We start from the raw sequence: 13,714 nt of genomic DNA, 5'->3' as shown, positions 1-13,714 counted from the left end.
AATCCTTTGAATCAAAGAGGCCCTTAGAGAGTTAAAGTGTGTCATGCGTTGGGGTTTTGAGATGCTGCTTTACCACGAGCATCAACACAAAGAAGGTTTCATGTTGTTTGCATGTAAAAGAGGTCTAAATGATAAATGTTCTGTTTAGAGATTTGAATGCACAAGCAAAACTTTTGGTTATGTAACAGCGGCATGCTTGCGGGGACGTTGCTTGGAAATTTACAAGCAATTTATTTGATGATCAATTGCTGCAGTGCTAATTGTGCAATTCATTCAATGATGAAATATTACTGCAGCGCTAACTAAACCAAAACGAATCTAAAAGCAATTTCATTGGATCATCGATATTATTGCACTTCTAACTACAACCACAAATATCATTGACTTAATCACATTTCAAGCATATCCAAAAGTACAAAGTCAGATTAATAGTTAACATAGCAATTCCTTTCTCAGTGACACCGCCAAATCACAATCACCACACAGTACCACACCATGCATTCGTCGGAGGCTTCACCAGATCCTTGAGCGCCGGCGGCCACACCACCATCTCGTAGAGGTACGGGTCGCCGATGGGCCGCTTCTCATTGTCGTTGTACCATAGCCTCTCATTCGTATGCGGTACTAAGGCAAACATAGGGTCATGAACTACTCTGCACCCGATAGCTGGTGCCTGATTTTCACAATACGCTTTGGGCCGTTTGGATTGTGAGTATCTTTGCCATATGATTGCCATATGATTTTTGCCATACTTGTCTTAGTTGAGTTGCTTAAATTATTAGCCACACTTTGACTTGCCTAATGAAATCTTGCCGTACTTTTTGTGCCTATGACATGTGGGGTTAATTGCTCATAAAAAATTTCTTGACTTAGGTGTGGCTAGAACCAAATATCTATCTAACTTGGTCAAAGTTGGTTAAGGTTAGATGTGGCAGAGTGTGACAAGATGTAGCTAGGAACCAAACAACCCCTTAATCCAGTAGTTGTGCGACACTTGCTCCTACCCATGCTTTGTTGTTCATTGTTGAAGGTGTCTAGTCATGTCAGATTTATTTAAATCTTATAGACTGTTGGAGCCTAGAGCTGTTCCTCGTGCTTGTCCCGTGTCACATGAAAGAAGACAATATGACTACACAAGTACAGTGTAATTTTGACAGAAGGCTGCTGTCTTATCGATTGTGTTAAATTTTGATTTTATATTTAACTAATAAATTGTTGATGTATATCATAAAAAATAATATTATTGAAAACTAGATTCAAATACAAATCCAACGATATAATTTTTAATAACAAATTTGACAATAAACCAACCATGAAGATATACCGTGCAGTACAAGTACTACAGCAACGACATTATTTAATATGAATCAAAGAGAGCACTAGTATCGATCTTGCCTCCTCCAGTCTACTTTTTACACAGCAGAGTAGAAAGGTCAGGAACCTTGAAGCTGGAAGCCTGCTGCTTGACAATACTAGTAGAGCACGTCATTTTCAATGTTCAAAAAGACAAAAGTAGAGAATAGTGTGCCAGTAGAATACTTGTTCTTTTCAAAATCAACACCAATGTTTGATGGTTCGTGCAATTTGCTCCAGCATAAGTGGTCAAAATGATAATGTTCCGTGTAGAAATTTGAATGTGCAACAGTGCATCCATACTTTTTCGGTTATGTAGCTGCAATAATAAACGTTACTGAGAAATTACAATCAATTCATTTGATGATCAATTACTGCAGTGCTAATTGCGCAATTCATTTGATAATGAAATATTACTGCAGTGGTAACTGAAACAGAACGAATCTAAAGACAATTTCATTGGATCATCGACATTATAGCAGTTCTAACTGCAACCACAAATATCATTATCTTTACCACATTTCAAGCATATCCAAGAGTACAAACTCGACTGTAATACTGAACATAGCAATTCCCTTCTCACTGACACCACCGAAACACACGCTACAGTAATCAGCACGCAGCACACACGCTATGCATTCACCGGAGGCTTCACCAGGTCCTTGAGCGCCGGCGGCCACGCCACCATCTCGTACGGGAAGACGTCGCCGAGGGGCCTCCACTCGTCGTCGTTACGCCATAGCCTCTCCATCTTGAACGTCTTGATGTCAAGCGAAACCACCCGGTCAGCCATGACGAAGAACAATGTCCCGGTGCCCTCGCAGAACCCACCAAAGCTCACAAGCTTGCACCCGTTGCTTATCTGCTCGCCGATCCTGGCCGAGAGCTTCATGCCGTGGAGGTCCCCCACCGTGGCTGGGGTCATCAGCTGCCGCAATGACACCGGCTCCTGCGGCGTCCACGTCCTTGGAGCGTCAAGCACCCATTTCACCAGAAGCAGGGGCTCCCGGATTGCAAAGAAGCAGAGACGGCCGTCCTCTGTCTTGCCGATCCAGTTGTTGCCGGTGTAGAGGGGCATCTCGGCGTTGGGGAGCGGCACCCCAGACATGGTCATCTTGGCCGTGTTGACAGACAGAATGTATTTGGGGTTGGCATCGGACGGTAGCATGTACACGACGTCCCCGACGACGGCGGTGGGGCCTCGATCGGGCATCAGGGGCCGCTTCAGCGCGCCGGTGGCGACCTCCCAGGCAGACGAAGCAGAAGAGTAAATGAGAATATAGAAGTTGGGGGAGGTCGCACCGAAGAGCACGACGAGGACGCGGAACTCTGCTCCTTCCCCCGGGACGATGGTGTGGCAGAACACCGTATGACCGGCGGTGGGGAGGGGCGGCAGCCGAACGAACGTCTTCTCCAGCGGGTTGCAGACGAGGAGGTTGAGTTCCGTCGCGAGATGGCGGCCGAGCTCGTGCAGGAGGAGGCGGTGGCCGCGGCAGTCGACGAGGATGACGCCGCACGCGGGCGACACGGGGAGGAAGCCGAGGCCGAGCGCGACGCCCGCGGTGGGGACGAACGGCGGCAGCGCGGACGGGCCGTGGTTGCGGAAGAAGCCGAAATGGCGGGGCGGGGCGGGGAGGCCGGGCGCGCGGGACACGACGCGGCGCCAGCGCCGGCACACCGCCCCGCAGCGGACGGCGCCCGTCGGCGGAGGGAGACGCCTGAAGACCTCCAGCAGCATGTCGTCGGGCAGCGCGGACACCACGTCGGCCTTCTCCTCGCCCCGGCCCGCCGGCCGCTCCGCCTCCTCCACCCGCGGCCGCGTGCGCCGCGTCGAGTCGAAGCGCCCCGGCGAGGACCGCGAGCGCACGCGGCGGAAGACGACCGCGGACGACATGGCCAGAGCGCAACCGCTCTCTCGTGCAGGCTCGGGCTCTCCGGGCGACTTGCGGCGCGATGTGGTGGACGGATTCGCAATGGCGATGGCAATGGGGGCGGCGGGATGGGGAAATCGGAGGATGGATTTAAGGGAGGCGAGAAGGCGGCAGCGAAATTTTGGGGGGCGTCGTTTGAGTTTCTGGCGGCCGCGGCGCCTTTTCGGCCGGGCTTCCTTTCCTTTCCTTTCCTTTCCTTTCCTTTCCCTCGCCTGCGCGCTGCGCGCGGTCGCGTCCCTCGCCAAAATTTTGGCAACTGCCTGCCCGCGGCGGGGCGCCGGTTCCGTTTGGTGTTTTTCCGCTGGGGAGGAGGCGGGGAGGCAAATTTTTGGGGGGAAGGGGAAGGGAAATCAGCGGGATTTCTTTCCCGTTTTCGCGTCGCGCACGCGGGAGTGTTTTGTATTTTGAAATGTCGTGGTTTTGCTGGGTCTGGGTGAGCGGGCTGGCATAGCACGTGGTGGTCCCCATGCGTCGGCGGCGCAGGGTATGGGGTTGTGGTTTTGTGGGGTTCTTTTTATTATTATAAAGGTAAAATTGTTTTTTTAGGGAGTAAAAGTAAAATTGTCGTATTGAAGAAGGGAGTTTTGGGCTCGAGGCCAGCACGCATTTGCCACCATGCTTTTGCCGACGGTAACAAAATGGATGGTGACGTGATTACTTTAGGCGTTGTTTGGATAGGCAGTATATGCAAAACCGGATCTTCACAAACCAGGGAAATGGTGTAACAAACTAAAATCTTGTTTGGCAACTCTAACCAATCCGTGAATATAGAAAACTTGGCTTTTCAAAAACCCAGATTTCAGGTATATAGAAAAACGACTAATAGTCGTTTTTTCATAAACGAGATTTACATAAATTGGATCCCAATTGAGAGCAGAGCAAGTGTTTGTCGGCAGCTGCACGCCGAGTCATGCAAGACGGAGGGGATGCGACGAGGCGGTTGGTCCGACGACCTCGGGGAGCAGAGCAATCGCTCGCCGGCGGCTGTGCGTGGAGTCGTGCAGGCCGGAGGGGGCGCGAGAAGCAGCTGACGGCAGCGTCAGTGCATGGGGACGACCGGACGACGACCTCGGGAACCAACAGATGCCCTCGCCTGCGGCCGCGTGTGGAATCAACGGAGGTCGAGGGGAAGCGAGAAGCAACCCGAGGAAGAGTCAGTGCAGGGGGGCGACCACCCAGGGGCCAACGGATGGCCTCTCCGTCAGCCGCGCGCGGAGTCAGTGGAGGTCGGAGGGGATGCGAGAATTAGCCTCGGGCGACGACCTCGGAGACCATGGGAAGTGCCAGCAGGAGGCCGCATGCAGAGTCATGGAGGCCGGAACGAAGTACGACAGCGGCATGGGATTCGTACGGCATGTTGTCGAGCTTGTATGTCTCGTCAATGGAAAAGCAAGGATGAAGGTCATGGACGAGGTAGGACAAAGCTAATGTTTGTTATCCAAACAAAAAACTCTTAAGGACCTTTGTTTATTAATTCTCTACCCAAACAAAGATTCCTGTAAACACGTTTTTCATAAAATGAATAGTAAAACGGTTTCCCTAAAAATGAGCTAAAAACTTGTTTTCTACAACCCCACTATTAATCCTCGCTATCCAAACAACCCCTTAAGGGCATGGGACTGGACACTGTGCTTCGACCAAAGGATGCATTGGCACAGGACGGGACAACCGAGCAGGACCTTGCAGTCTTGCTAGACACACCTCGAGCATCTCCAACCGTTGGCCCTCCCCCATGGGGGCTCAAAAAATCGCTGCCTGGGGACGACCCGGCGAAATATACGGCTTGAGGCCGATCGGGTCCCCAGCCGCCGGTCCCAGGGTCGACCTAGAAGGCTTTTTTAGAATCTTTTTTAAACTTCGGCGAAATATAGCAGACTTAAAATAAGGGAAAATTTTGTTTTTGCCACTCTATATTTTGCCAATTTTCCTTATGCCATTCTAGATTTTGACATTTCACTTCTGCCACTCTTAGCTTTTGACAATTATCACGATTGCCATTCCGTGGCAAAAGAAAAATGATTTTATTTCATTTTTGCCACTGTTAGCTTTTGAAATGTATCACAATTGCCACTCTGAAAATTTTGCTTTTGCCACAAAAATGGCAATTGTGATAATTATCAAAAACTAAGAGTGGCAAAAGTAAAATATCAAAATCTACAATGGCATAAGGAAAATTGGCAAAATCTAGAGTGGCAAAAATAAAACTTTCCCTTAAAATAAACTCCGACGCTTAACAGTTTTTTACGTAGGAAACTTAAAAAAAAGCCTAGCTACAGGAAGAACGCGCTGAGCACGGAGAAGCCCTCGTCGCCGTTGCTGTCGCGGACATCGTCGTCGTCCTTCTCCTCCTTGACGCGGCCGCTGCCGCCCCTGCTGGACCCCTGCCCGCCGTCGCCCTGGCGGACCGGTGGCGGCGCGTCGTCGTTGTCGTCGTCGAGAACGATGACTCCTCCCTCGTCGCGGCCCCGGCGCCGAGCGGAGAACTACTCTAGGGCGCGGACTTGGCGCTCTAGCTCCGTCTGCCCAGTTCTCGCGCGCCCACTCCAACGCCGCCTCCTCGGAGAGGCCCGGCTCCGTCTTGACCGCGGCGAGTCCCAACTCCTTCTTCACCGCGGCGAGCTCGGGCTCCATCTTTGGCTTGACGAAGCGGGGAGGGGCCGAGGAGGAGGCGCGCCCGCCATCGCTGATGACGATGCCGATGCTGCATATTCGCCGGCCGAGCGGCGTCTCGTCGGACTCGGCCTTGACGCTGAGTAGCACCGGCGACCCCGACGAGGAGGAACAGGAGGAGGAGGAAGAAGAGGACGCCACCCTCCTCGGCATCCACTGGCCGTCGTCCGGGCCGGGGCGGGAGGGTAGGTCAGGGGCGGGTTGTTGCCTCCCTCGAGGTGCTAGAGGACGGCGTCAAGCAAACGGCCGGGGGCGCCCCGCCACAGGCGGCACTCCTCGTTGTTCAGTCTGCCCCTGACCATCGGTGCCCCGTTGGTGGAGGCGATCCGTTACGCCTTGCCGGTGTTGGAAGTACGCCGTCCACGCCTCGTGGTTGCCGGCGGCGTAATGTGGGAGGGCCTGCTGCTCGTCCGTCAGCGACGCCCGAACGCGGTCGACCTCGGCGGTGAAGAGGTCAGGCGCGCGTCGACGTCAGGCATCGAGGGGATGGGGACGCCGCCGGCGCTGAGCCTCCAACCCGACGGCATGGCGCGCATGTCGGGAGGCGCCGGGATGTTGGCCTCGAAGAGCAAGTAGGCCTCCCAACGTGGATGGAGTGGCGGCCAAAGCCATTCGTTGTCGCCCCATCGCTGGGGAACCGCTCGGCCATTGTCTCGGGAAGGAGGGCTCGGGGGAGAGAGGGGGAAGAGAGGTGGAGCTCAGCGGCGGTTCACGGGGAGAGAGGCGGAGAGCTCGGCGGCAGGGTTGTGGGCGGGTGTGGCCAGAGGCGAGGGAGAGGTCTGGCTTTTATAGCCGGGTGCCGTGTGTACGCGTGGCGGAAGGGGAGGCGTCGCCGCGCTGCCCGTGAGCGCCGCCCGTGAGGAATCAATGGCAAGGCTGACCAGCAACAGCCTTGCCATTGATTCCCTGATAGCCTTGCCGTTGATTCCCTGCGCAAAACCGAGGCGTCGTGAGGACAACGAGGCAACTGTCGCTGACTCGGCGGACCCGCAGCGCGTTCGCGCCAATACCGCTCGCCCCGGCACCCCCGAGCGCCCCCAGCGCGCCGGGTTTGGCCTGGGTACGTCGGCACCAATTTCGGCCCAAGCCGGCAAAAAACAGGCTCTTGAGGGAGCGACTGGGCCGATTTTTGGGCGCCGGCGCAGAAAAATCGTCTGGAAAGGGTCTGTTGGGAGCGCGGCTAGAGATGCTCTTACGTGCAAGGGATGTGGTGACCAACTTTTGTTGAGTCTTTGTGCCAGAGCATCTCCATTAGCTCGTATATTGCTTCCTCTATCTTCGTGCTTCAACTTTGACCATAAATTTAACCAACAGGACCGATTTTATGGCGGGAGCAAAAGTTATACCAGTGAATTTGTATTCAAAAAAGTTTTCAATTATATAGTTTTTTCTCCCGCCGCAATCGGTCTCGTTGGTTAAATTTATAATCAAAATTGGACCTCGGGTAGCGCGGTCGCACTATATTTTGGAATGAAGGAAGTATTTCTAAAATGAATGTCGTTTATGAAAAGTATTCTTTAACACAGTACACACGATGACGCTCATACATACGCACATACATTCACACCTATAAACGCACGCATACCTTACCTCTATGAGCACCATCAAGACTGAGCTAACACATCATCTTGAGATTGCCGAAGTCATCACACACGCCTTCATAGTCGACGAAAACGTTTCATCTCATTGAACGCACATTGCCGGAATACCTGAAATAAATTCAAAATGATGCGAGCATCAATCAATTCTAGAAATTGAACTCTGGTGAACTACGGATATATCACTGTCCTCTAACCATTCAACCACAGATTGGTTCGCTTAAAGTTATGACCACTTTTCGGGAAGTTGAGGCAAACAAAACCTCTAATAGTTCTCATAAAGTGACCATAACTTTATAGGATCCCGTAAAATTGGTCTTTCTTCCCAGATGTTTGCGGGAAAGTCACCTTCCCATAAAGTTATGACCACTTTACAGGAACTGTTAGATAGGCCTTTTTGTCCCCAACTTCCCGTAAACACCGCCAAAACGTCGTTGCTCGCCTTCGCTATGCCGTCGCCGCCTTGTGCCGTTTGCTGCTAGTTATCTATTTTTTGTTTAATTAAAATAAAATAAAAATAGATTTAGGGGAGTAGTGTACGGAAACTAACAAAAGATGCTCTTCGACAACTTCTCCTAAATTTTATGGTCATCCTGAAAACAAGTTCCGTGGAAAGATTTTTAAGAGAGTTGCTGGAGTTGCTATAAGGGAAACTCCAGACCAACGTCTCTTGAGTCTTGTGCCACAAGGGAAACTCCAATGGGAGTCAGCAAAACGGGCACACTAAATGTCCACGGACACGTCCAGACGGGCACACTAAATGCCCGCAGACACGTCTGGACGTGTCTGTGGATAGTGATAGGGACGGAGGTCATTCAATCGCAACATCAAATCCGGACTATATACTATGAATCATAGTGGGTCGGGCGGACTGGAAAAAAGGGACAGAGTAGGGCAACTGTTGTGAGATGTGTTCCAACTAACAGTAGGCATATGGACGCCTGCAAACCTCCCTTCATTTAGTTTGATGATTTTTGAACTTTCGGACCGGTTCGAACAATCTTGACGATCATTGTTGGATGGTAAAAACAATGTTTGGATTGTTCAATCCGAACATTTAGGGCAATTTGGTAAATCCTGTTGCATCAAATCGCCCCTAAATGTCCGGACGAGACAGCCTAGACATCTTGTTTGTCATCCAGATGGTGGTCACTACCCACATTCATGTTGCCTGCCCGACATTCACACTGACATGTCGAATGAGAAGCCTATTTCGGACGCTCGCATTAACCCAACTCCGCCTGCCCGGGCTATTTAAATTCGGCCAGCAACACCCACAACCCTACCCCTCTGGTCACCTTATTCCATCGTCCTAGTCCCCGCCTTCCAGCCCACCCTCATTCATCGTCCGTCGTTTCAATGGCCAGGGCCTCTCACGGTTGGTATAGTTGTCACCACAGGACCATGCCAAAATCATGAGTGAGGTCCATACCGTCGAGGCCTGGCGTTAGGCCCGCATTGGCGTGGGTCAACCTTCGAGTTCTTCGGATCAGAGCTTGGACGACTCGAAGATATAGGAGGAGGGCGACCCCATGGTGACAAAGAAGTTTGCCATGGAGGAGGCGTAGGAGGAGGAGCATGCATGCCCGCCATTCCGTTAGCTACAGGAGTAGCGGTACAACATGGCGCTCCTAGAGGATCATCGGCTGAGAAAGGATCAGCTGGAGGCGGAGCTGGTTTCCAACATTGTCGTCACTGTAGCGACCAGACCTCAAACAGTCTAATCTCTGTGCATCTGTGTCATCCCTGGATTGGTAATGCTGACACGCACAGTACTCGAAGGATTTATAACAGAGTAGCAAGCACACACTTATTACATCTAATGTCTCAAAAGAGATCTTATTACAATAAATATGGCTTAAAGCCATCTAATAACGATAACAATGGAAGGCTCGGAAGATAAGCAAGTCCATCAACTCCAACGGCATCACTGAGTATAAGACCACAACCTAAGGCACCTTACTCGTCGTCTGAAAAGTCTGCAACATGAACGTTGCAGCCCGAAAACGGGTCAGCACATGGGATATGCTGGCATGTAACACATAGAGAGTAATGAATAGAAATCTGCTATCACTACATGCATATATGGCTGGTGGAAAGCTCTATGGTTACAGTTTTGCATAAAGCCAATTTTTCCCTACTGCAAAGGAATAAATTTTATTTAACTATCATGGTGGTTGTTAAACATTGAGAAGGTTCACCCAACTCAATCCCAATTAAGCATCATCATTAAACCAACAAATTAAATTAAAGTAACATGATGAGATTCACATGATAATCCAGGCACTAGATACTCAAAACATCCATAACCGGGGACACGACTAACCATGATTAGTTTATACACTCTGCAGAGGTTTGCGCACTTTTCCCCTCAAGACTCGATCTCCTCCGCTTGATTTATCGCACTACAAGGTGTTTGAGAAATGGATGACCGAGACATAGTCTTTCAGAAGCATTAACTCTTTACTCTGGGTAGACAGTACCAACCTACATCCCCTACATCTGCTAGTCTACCACTGAAAGAGGTCACACAACATACTTAACTATGCTAGAGCCCATAGTAGCTTGCGTCTGCACACGGAAATTTCTAGCATGAATAATCTCATGATCCCTTTGAGCCTGGGTGGCGGTCCATAAGAAAATCACACGGTACCCCGGGATTTCCAAAAATACAGGCAACAATGGGTTCCCCAGGTGCCTCAATCCACCCAGATGTGAATTTAAGTTTCCACCTTAAGTAAACCATTAATTAACAATCTCACATCTGTCATGAATACACTCACCCAATCCACGTCTACTAGCATAGCATGGCAATATAAGCAAACGTAGAAGTAACTCCCAAAGGTTTGATAATAAAACAGGTAATAGGTACTACCTCATCTACTTCCCAATACCCACATATTAGTTAGATCCTAATCATGCAATTGTTTGAGGATTGATCTAATGCAATAAAACTGGGTAGTAAAAGGTATGATCAAAGTGTTACTTGTCTTGCTGATGATCCGTGAAACCTAGAGACTCGTAGTAGCAAGCGGCGCACTCTGGGTACTCTATCGCAAACAAGCATACAATAAGCACACATCTAATGCATAGGTAAAACTCAGATAAGAGATCTAACCAGAAAGTTCAACTTAAGAACTTTGTTTGCAAAAAGAATCAAATCAAACGAAGCAACAAAAGTCAAACGGCGAAAGAAACATGCTTCGTTTACTAATCTGGACCTAGGTCAAATTTTACAGTAGCAAATACTTGTTTGAGTTGGTTAAATGAAAAGAGGGTTTTGAGACGAAACTCCAGGCGCTTGAATCGCCTGATTCCGATAAACGAGCAGAAAGTTATACTAAAACGAAAACCGGATCAGAAATCGCGATCTGGAATAATCACGGAAAATCCGAGAAAAAGAAAAAACGGACGAACGGCTAACGAACGAACGTTCGCTGGCTGCGGCTAGAGATGAAAACCGTTCACTAAAACGAAAGTACGGACGAACGTCCGCTAAATAAACTAAACCGGAATAAATAAATAAAATCGATCTAAAAAATAAAAAAACGCATCTCGGTTTTCGAAAAAAACGAACAAATTTTTTCCAAAACCGGTGGCTACCTCGGGACACGTGTCGGCGGCGGCGGCGGGCTACTCCGGCGAGGGGTCCGGCGTGGTGGCGGTGATCGGCCGCGGTGGCGGGGTCCGGCGGGGGCGGCGGCGGCGGCGCGGCGACGGCTAGGGTTAGGGTTTGGTGGCGGCGGCGGGTGGGCTGGAGTGGTGGGCCGCGGGGTGGGGCGGCTTATAAAGGCCCGGGCGACTGACGAGTCTGGGTCGCTCACGGCCGGTAGGTCGGTTAGTTTTTTTTAAATAATTATGCGCGGGAAAAGAATTAAAAGAAATACTAAACAGACTCAAAAAATCCCGAAATAAAATTTTCCCGTCCTCTAAAATCAAGCCGTGCTAGCTTACTAAAGTCATCCACATACTGGCCAACAGTATGTCCTCCTTGGCGCAAGTTGTGAAACTCACGCTTCTTCATGGCCATAGCTCCTGCTGAAACATGGGTAGTACGGAAAGCCTGCTGAAACTGATCCCATGTGATAGTGTCGATAGGATAAGTGGCTGTGAAATTCTCCCACCATGATGCTGCGGGTCCATCCAGCTGATGTGCGGCAAAATGCACCTTCTCCGCATCTGTGCATCCTGCAGTGCTTAACTCCCTTCCCATCTTACGGAGCCAATCATCTGCAACTATCGGCTCGGTGCTACTAGAGAACACCGATGGATTAAGCCTCAAGAAACGGGCTAAGTGATCAACAAGTGGTGGTGGTGGTCGGTTGTTGTTGTTGTTGTTGTTGTTGTTGTTGTTGTTGTTGTTGTTGTTGTTGTTGTTGTTGTTGTTGTTGTTGTTGTTGTTGTTGTTGTTGTTGTTGTTGTTGTTGTTGTTGTTCCCCTGATTCTGATTCTGGACTAGCATCTGCATCAATGCATTCTACTGCTGGATCAACTAAGTGAGCTCACTTGGGAAAGCAAATCCATTGTCACGCCTCGGAGGCATCTAAGGGTTTAGAAAAGATGAGAATATAGAATAGAATGAGGTCTATAGATAAAACACTACCCGTATGCACATGAGACAAAAGCAAACAATTTCACTTCAATCAATTCAAACAAGGGCATACAACGGTCTAACTATCGTTACAAAAGTGCTCGGACTATACTATATACATGGGGGAATACTACTAATGTTATGGTGGTCGACTAGAAAAATTGATCGGTCGAAGACTTCATGATATCTGCTCCAGCTTCATCAATAAAGTCATCATCGCTATCGTCTGGGTCCGAGTCGGTGTCGTCGATGATGATGTAGTTCTCCGGGCAAGTGCAATCATTGTCTTCTCCTCCAGTCGCGGGAAATCCCATAAACACTTTTAGCTTCTTCTTCTTCAGATCTTCATTCTTCTCCATGAGTGTTGTTATTTCCTCCTCATAACCATCGCGTGTAGACTTAAGTTCTTCCTCTAGCTCCATGATCTTGGTCATAGCCTTCTTCAGATCTATCATGCCTACGCACATCTGGTTCTCCTGGCGACGAATGTGCTAATTTAACTCCTGGATGAAAGCTGCAATTGACCTATCCTTCCTGGTGCTGATCATCTCCCATTGCTCATCTCAGCGCCCACAAATCTGGTAGATAGTATCCTTGAGATCCTTGTGGTAAACTTCTCCAATGCGTCCCATGGTGATGTGGGCTGCCATGCTCTTTCCTAGACTCCAGGTTGGTGCATCAAAGGAAAACTCTATGGGCTCAGTGATGGGCATGAACATCCTTCCTGGAACTTGAACTTGAATCATCCAACGCTCCTCTTCTAGTAAAGTGGCGATGTAGGTCCCGGTGAAGCTTGGTACTCCTATGTTCAGCTACTTAATGACTTCCTTCAAGTGGCGTTCAAAGGGTGTATCTTCATCCGGTTGCTTGAACTTGTTCCTTGCATCCGCCATTCCTAAAAGAGTAGAAAAGATGAGTAGTCAGAAATGAGAAGAGAGAGTAGTGATCTAGGGCTTTAGCTTAGTGGTCGTGTCCTACAGTCAGCGTGTGCTCTGATACCATCTTGTAGCGACCAGACCTCAAACAGTCTGATCTCTGTGCATCAGTGTCATCCCTGGATCGGTAATGCTGACACGCACAATACTCGAAGGATTTATAACAGAGTAGCAATCACACACTTATTACATCGAATGTCTCAAAAGAGATCTTATTACAATAAATATGGCTTAATGCCATCTAATAACGATAACAACGAAAGGCCTGGAAGATAAGCGAGTCCATCAACTCCAACGGCATCACTGAGTATAAGACCACGACCTAAGGCACCTTACTCGTCGTCTGAAAAGTCTGCAACATGAACGTTGCAGCCCGAAAACGGGTCAGCACATGGAATATGCCGGCAATGTAACACATAGAGAGTAATGAATAGAAATATGCTATCACTACATGCATATATGGCTGGTGGAAAGCTCTATGGTTACAGTTTTGCATAAAGCCAATTTTCCCTACTACAAAGGAATAAATTTTATTTAACTATCATGGTGGTTGTTAAACACCGAGAAGGTTCACCCAACTCAATCCCAATTAAGCATCATCATTAAACCAACAAATTAAATTAAAGTAACATGATG

The 13,714-nt window shown here is 49.3% G+C and overlaps 1 protein-coding gene across 1 annotated transcript; it reads right to left on the bottom strand.

Moving 5' to 3' along the window:
- Positions 1 to 1,831: 1,831 nt before the first annotated feature.
- Positions 1,832 to 3,560, bottom strand: LOC123090946 (uncharacterized). Its single transcript, XM_044512314.1, has one exon. It carries the CDS (start codon positions 3,245 to 3,247, stop codon positions 1,985 to 1,987), a length of 1,263 nt encoding a protein of 420 aa, XP_044368249.1. The 5' UTR covers positions 3,248 to 3,560; the 3' UTR covers positions 1,832 to 1,984.
- Positions 3,561 to 13,714: the final 10,154 nt, after the last annotated feature.

Source organism: Triticum aestivum, chromosome 4B (assembly GCF_018294505.1).
Source record: "Triticum aestivum cultivar Chinese Spring chromosome 4B, IWGSC CS RefSeq v2.1, whole genome shotgun sequence".
NCBI lineage: Eukaryota > Viridiplantae > Streptophyta > Magnoliopsida > Poales > Poaceae > Triticum > Triticum aestivum.
The sequence above is the reverse complement of the archived record's forward strand: the minus strand, read 5'-3'. Positions and strand labels throughout refer to the sequence as shown.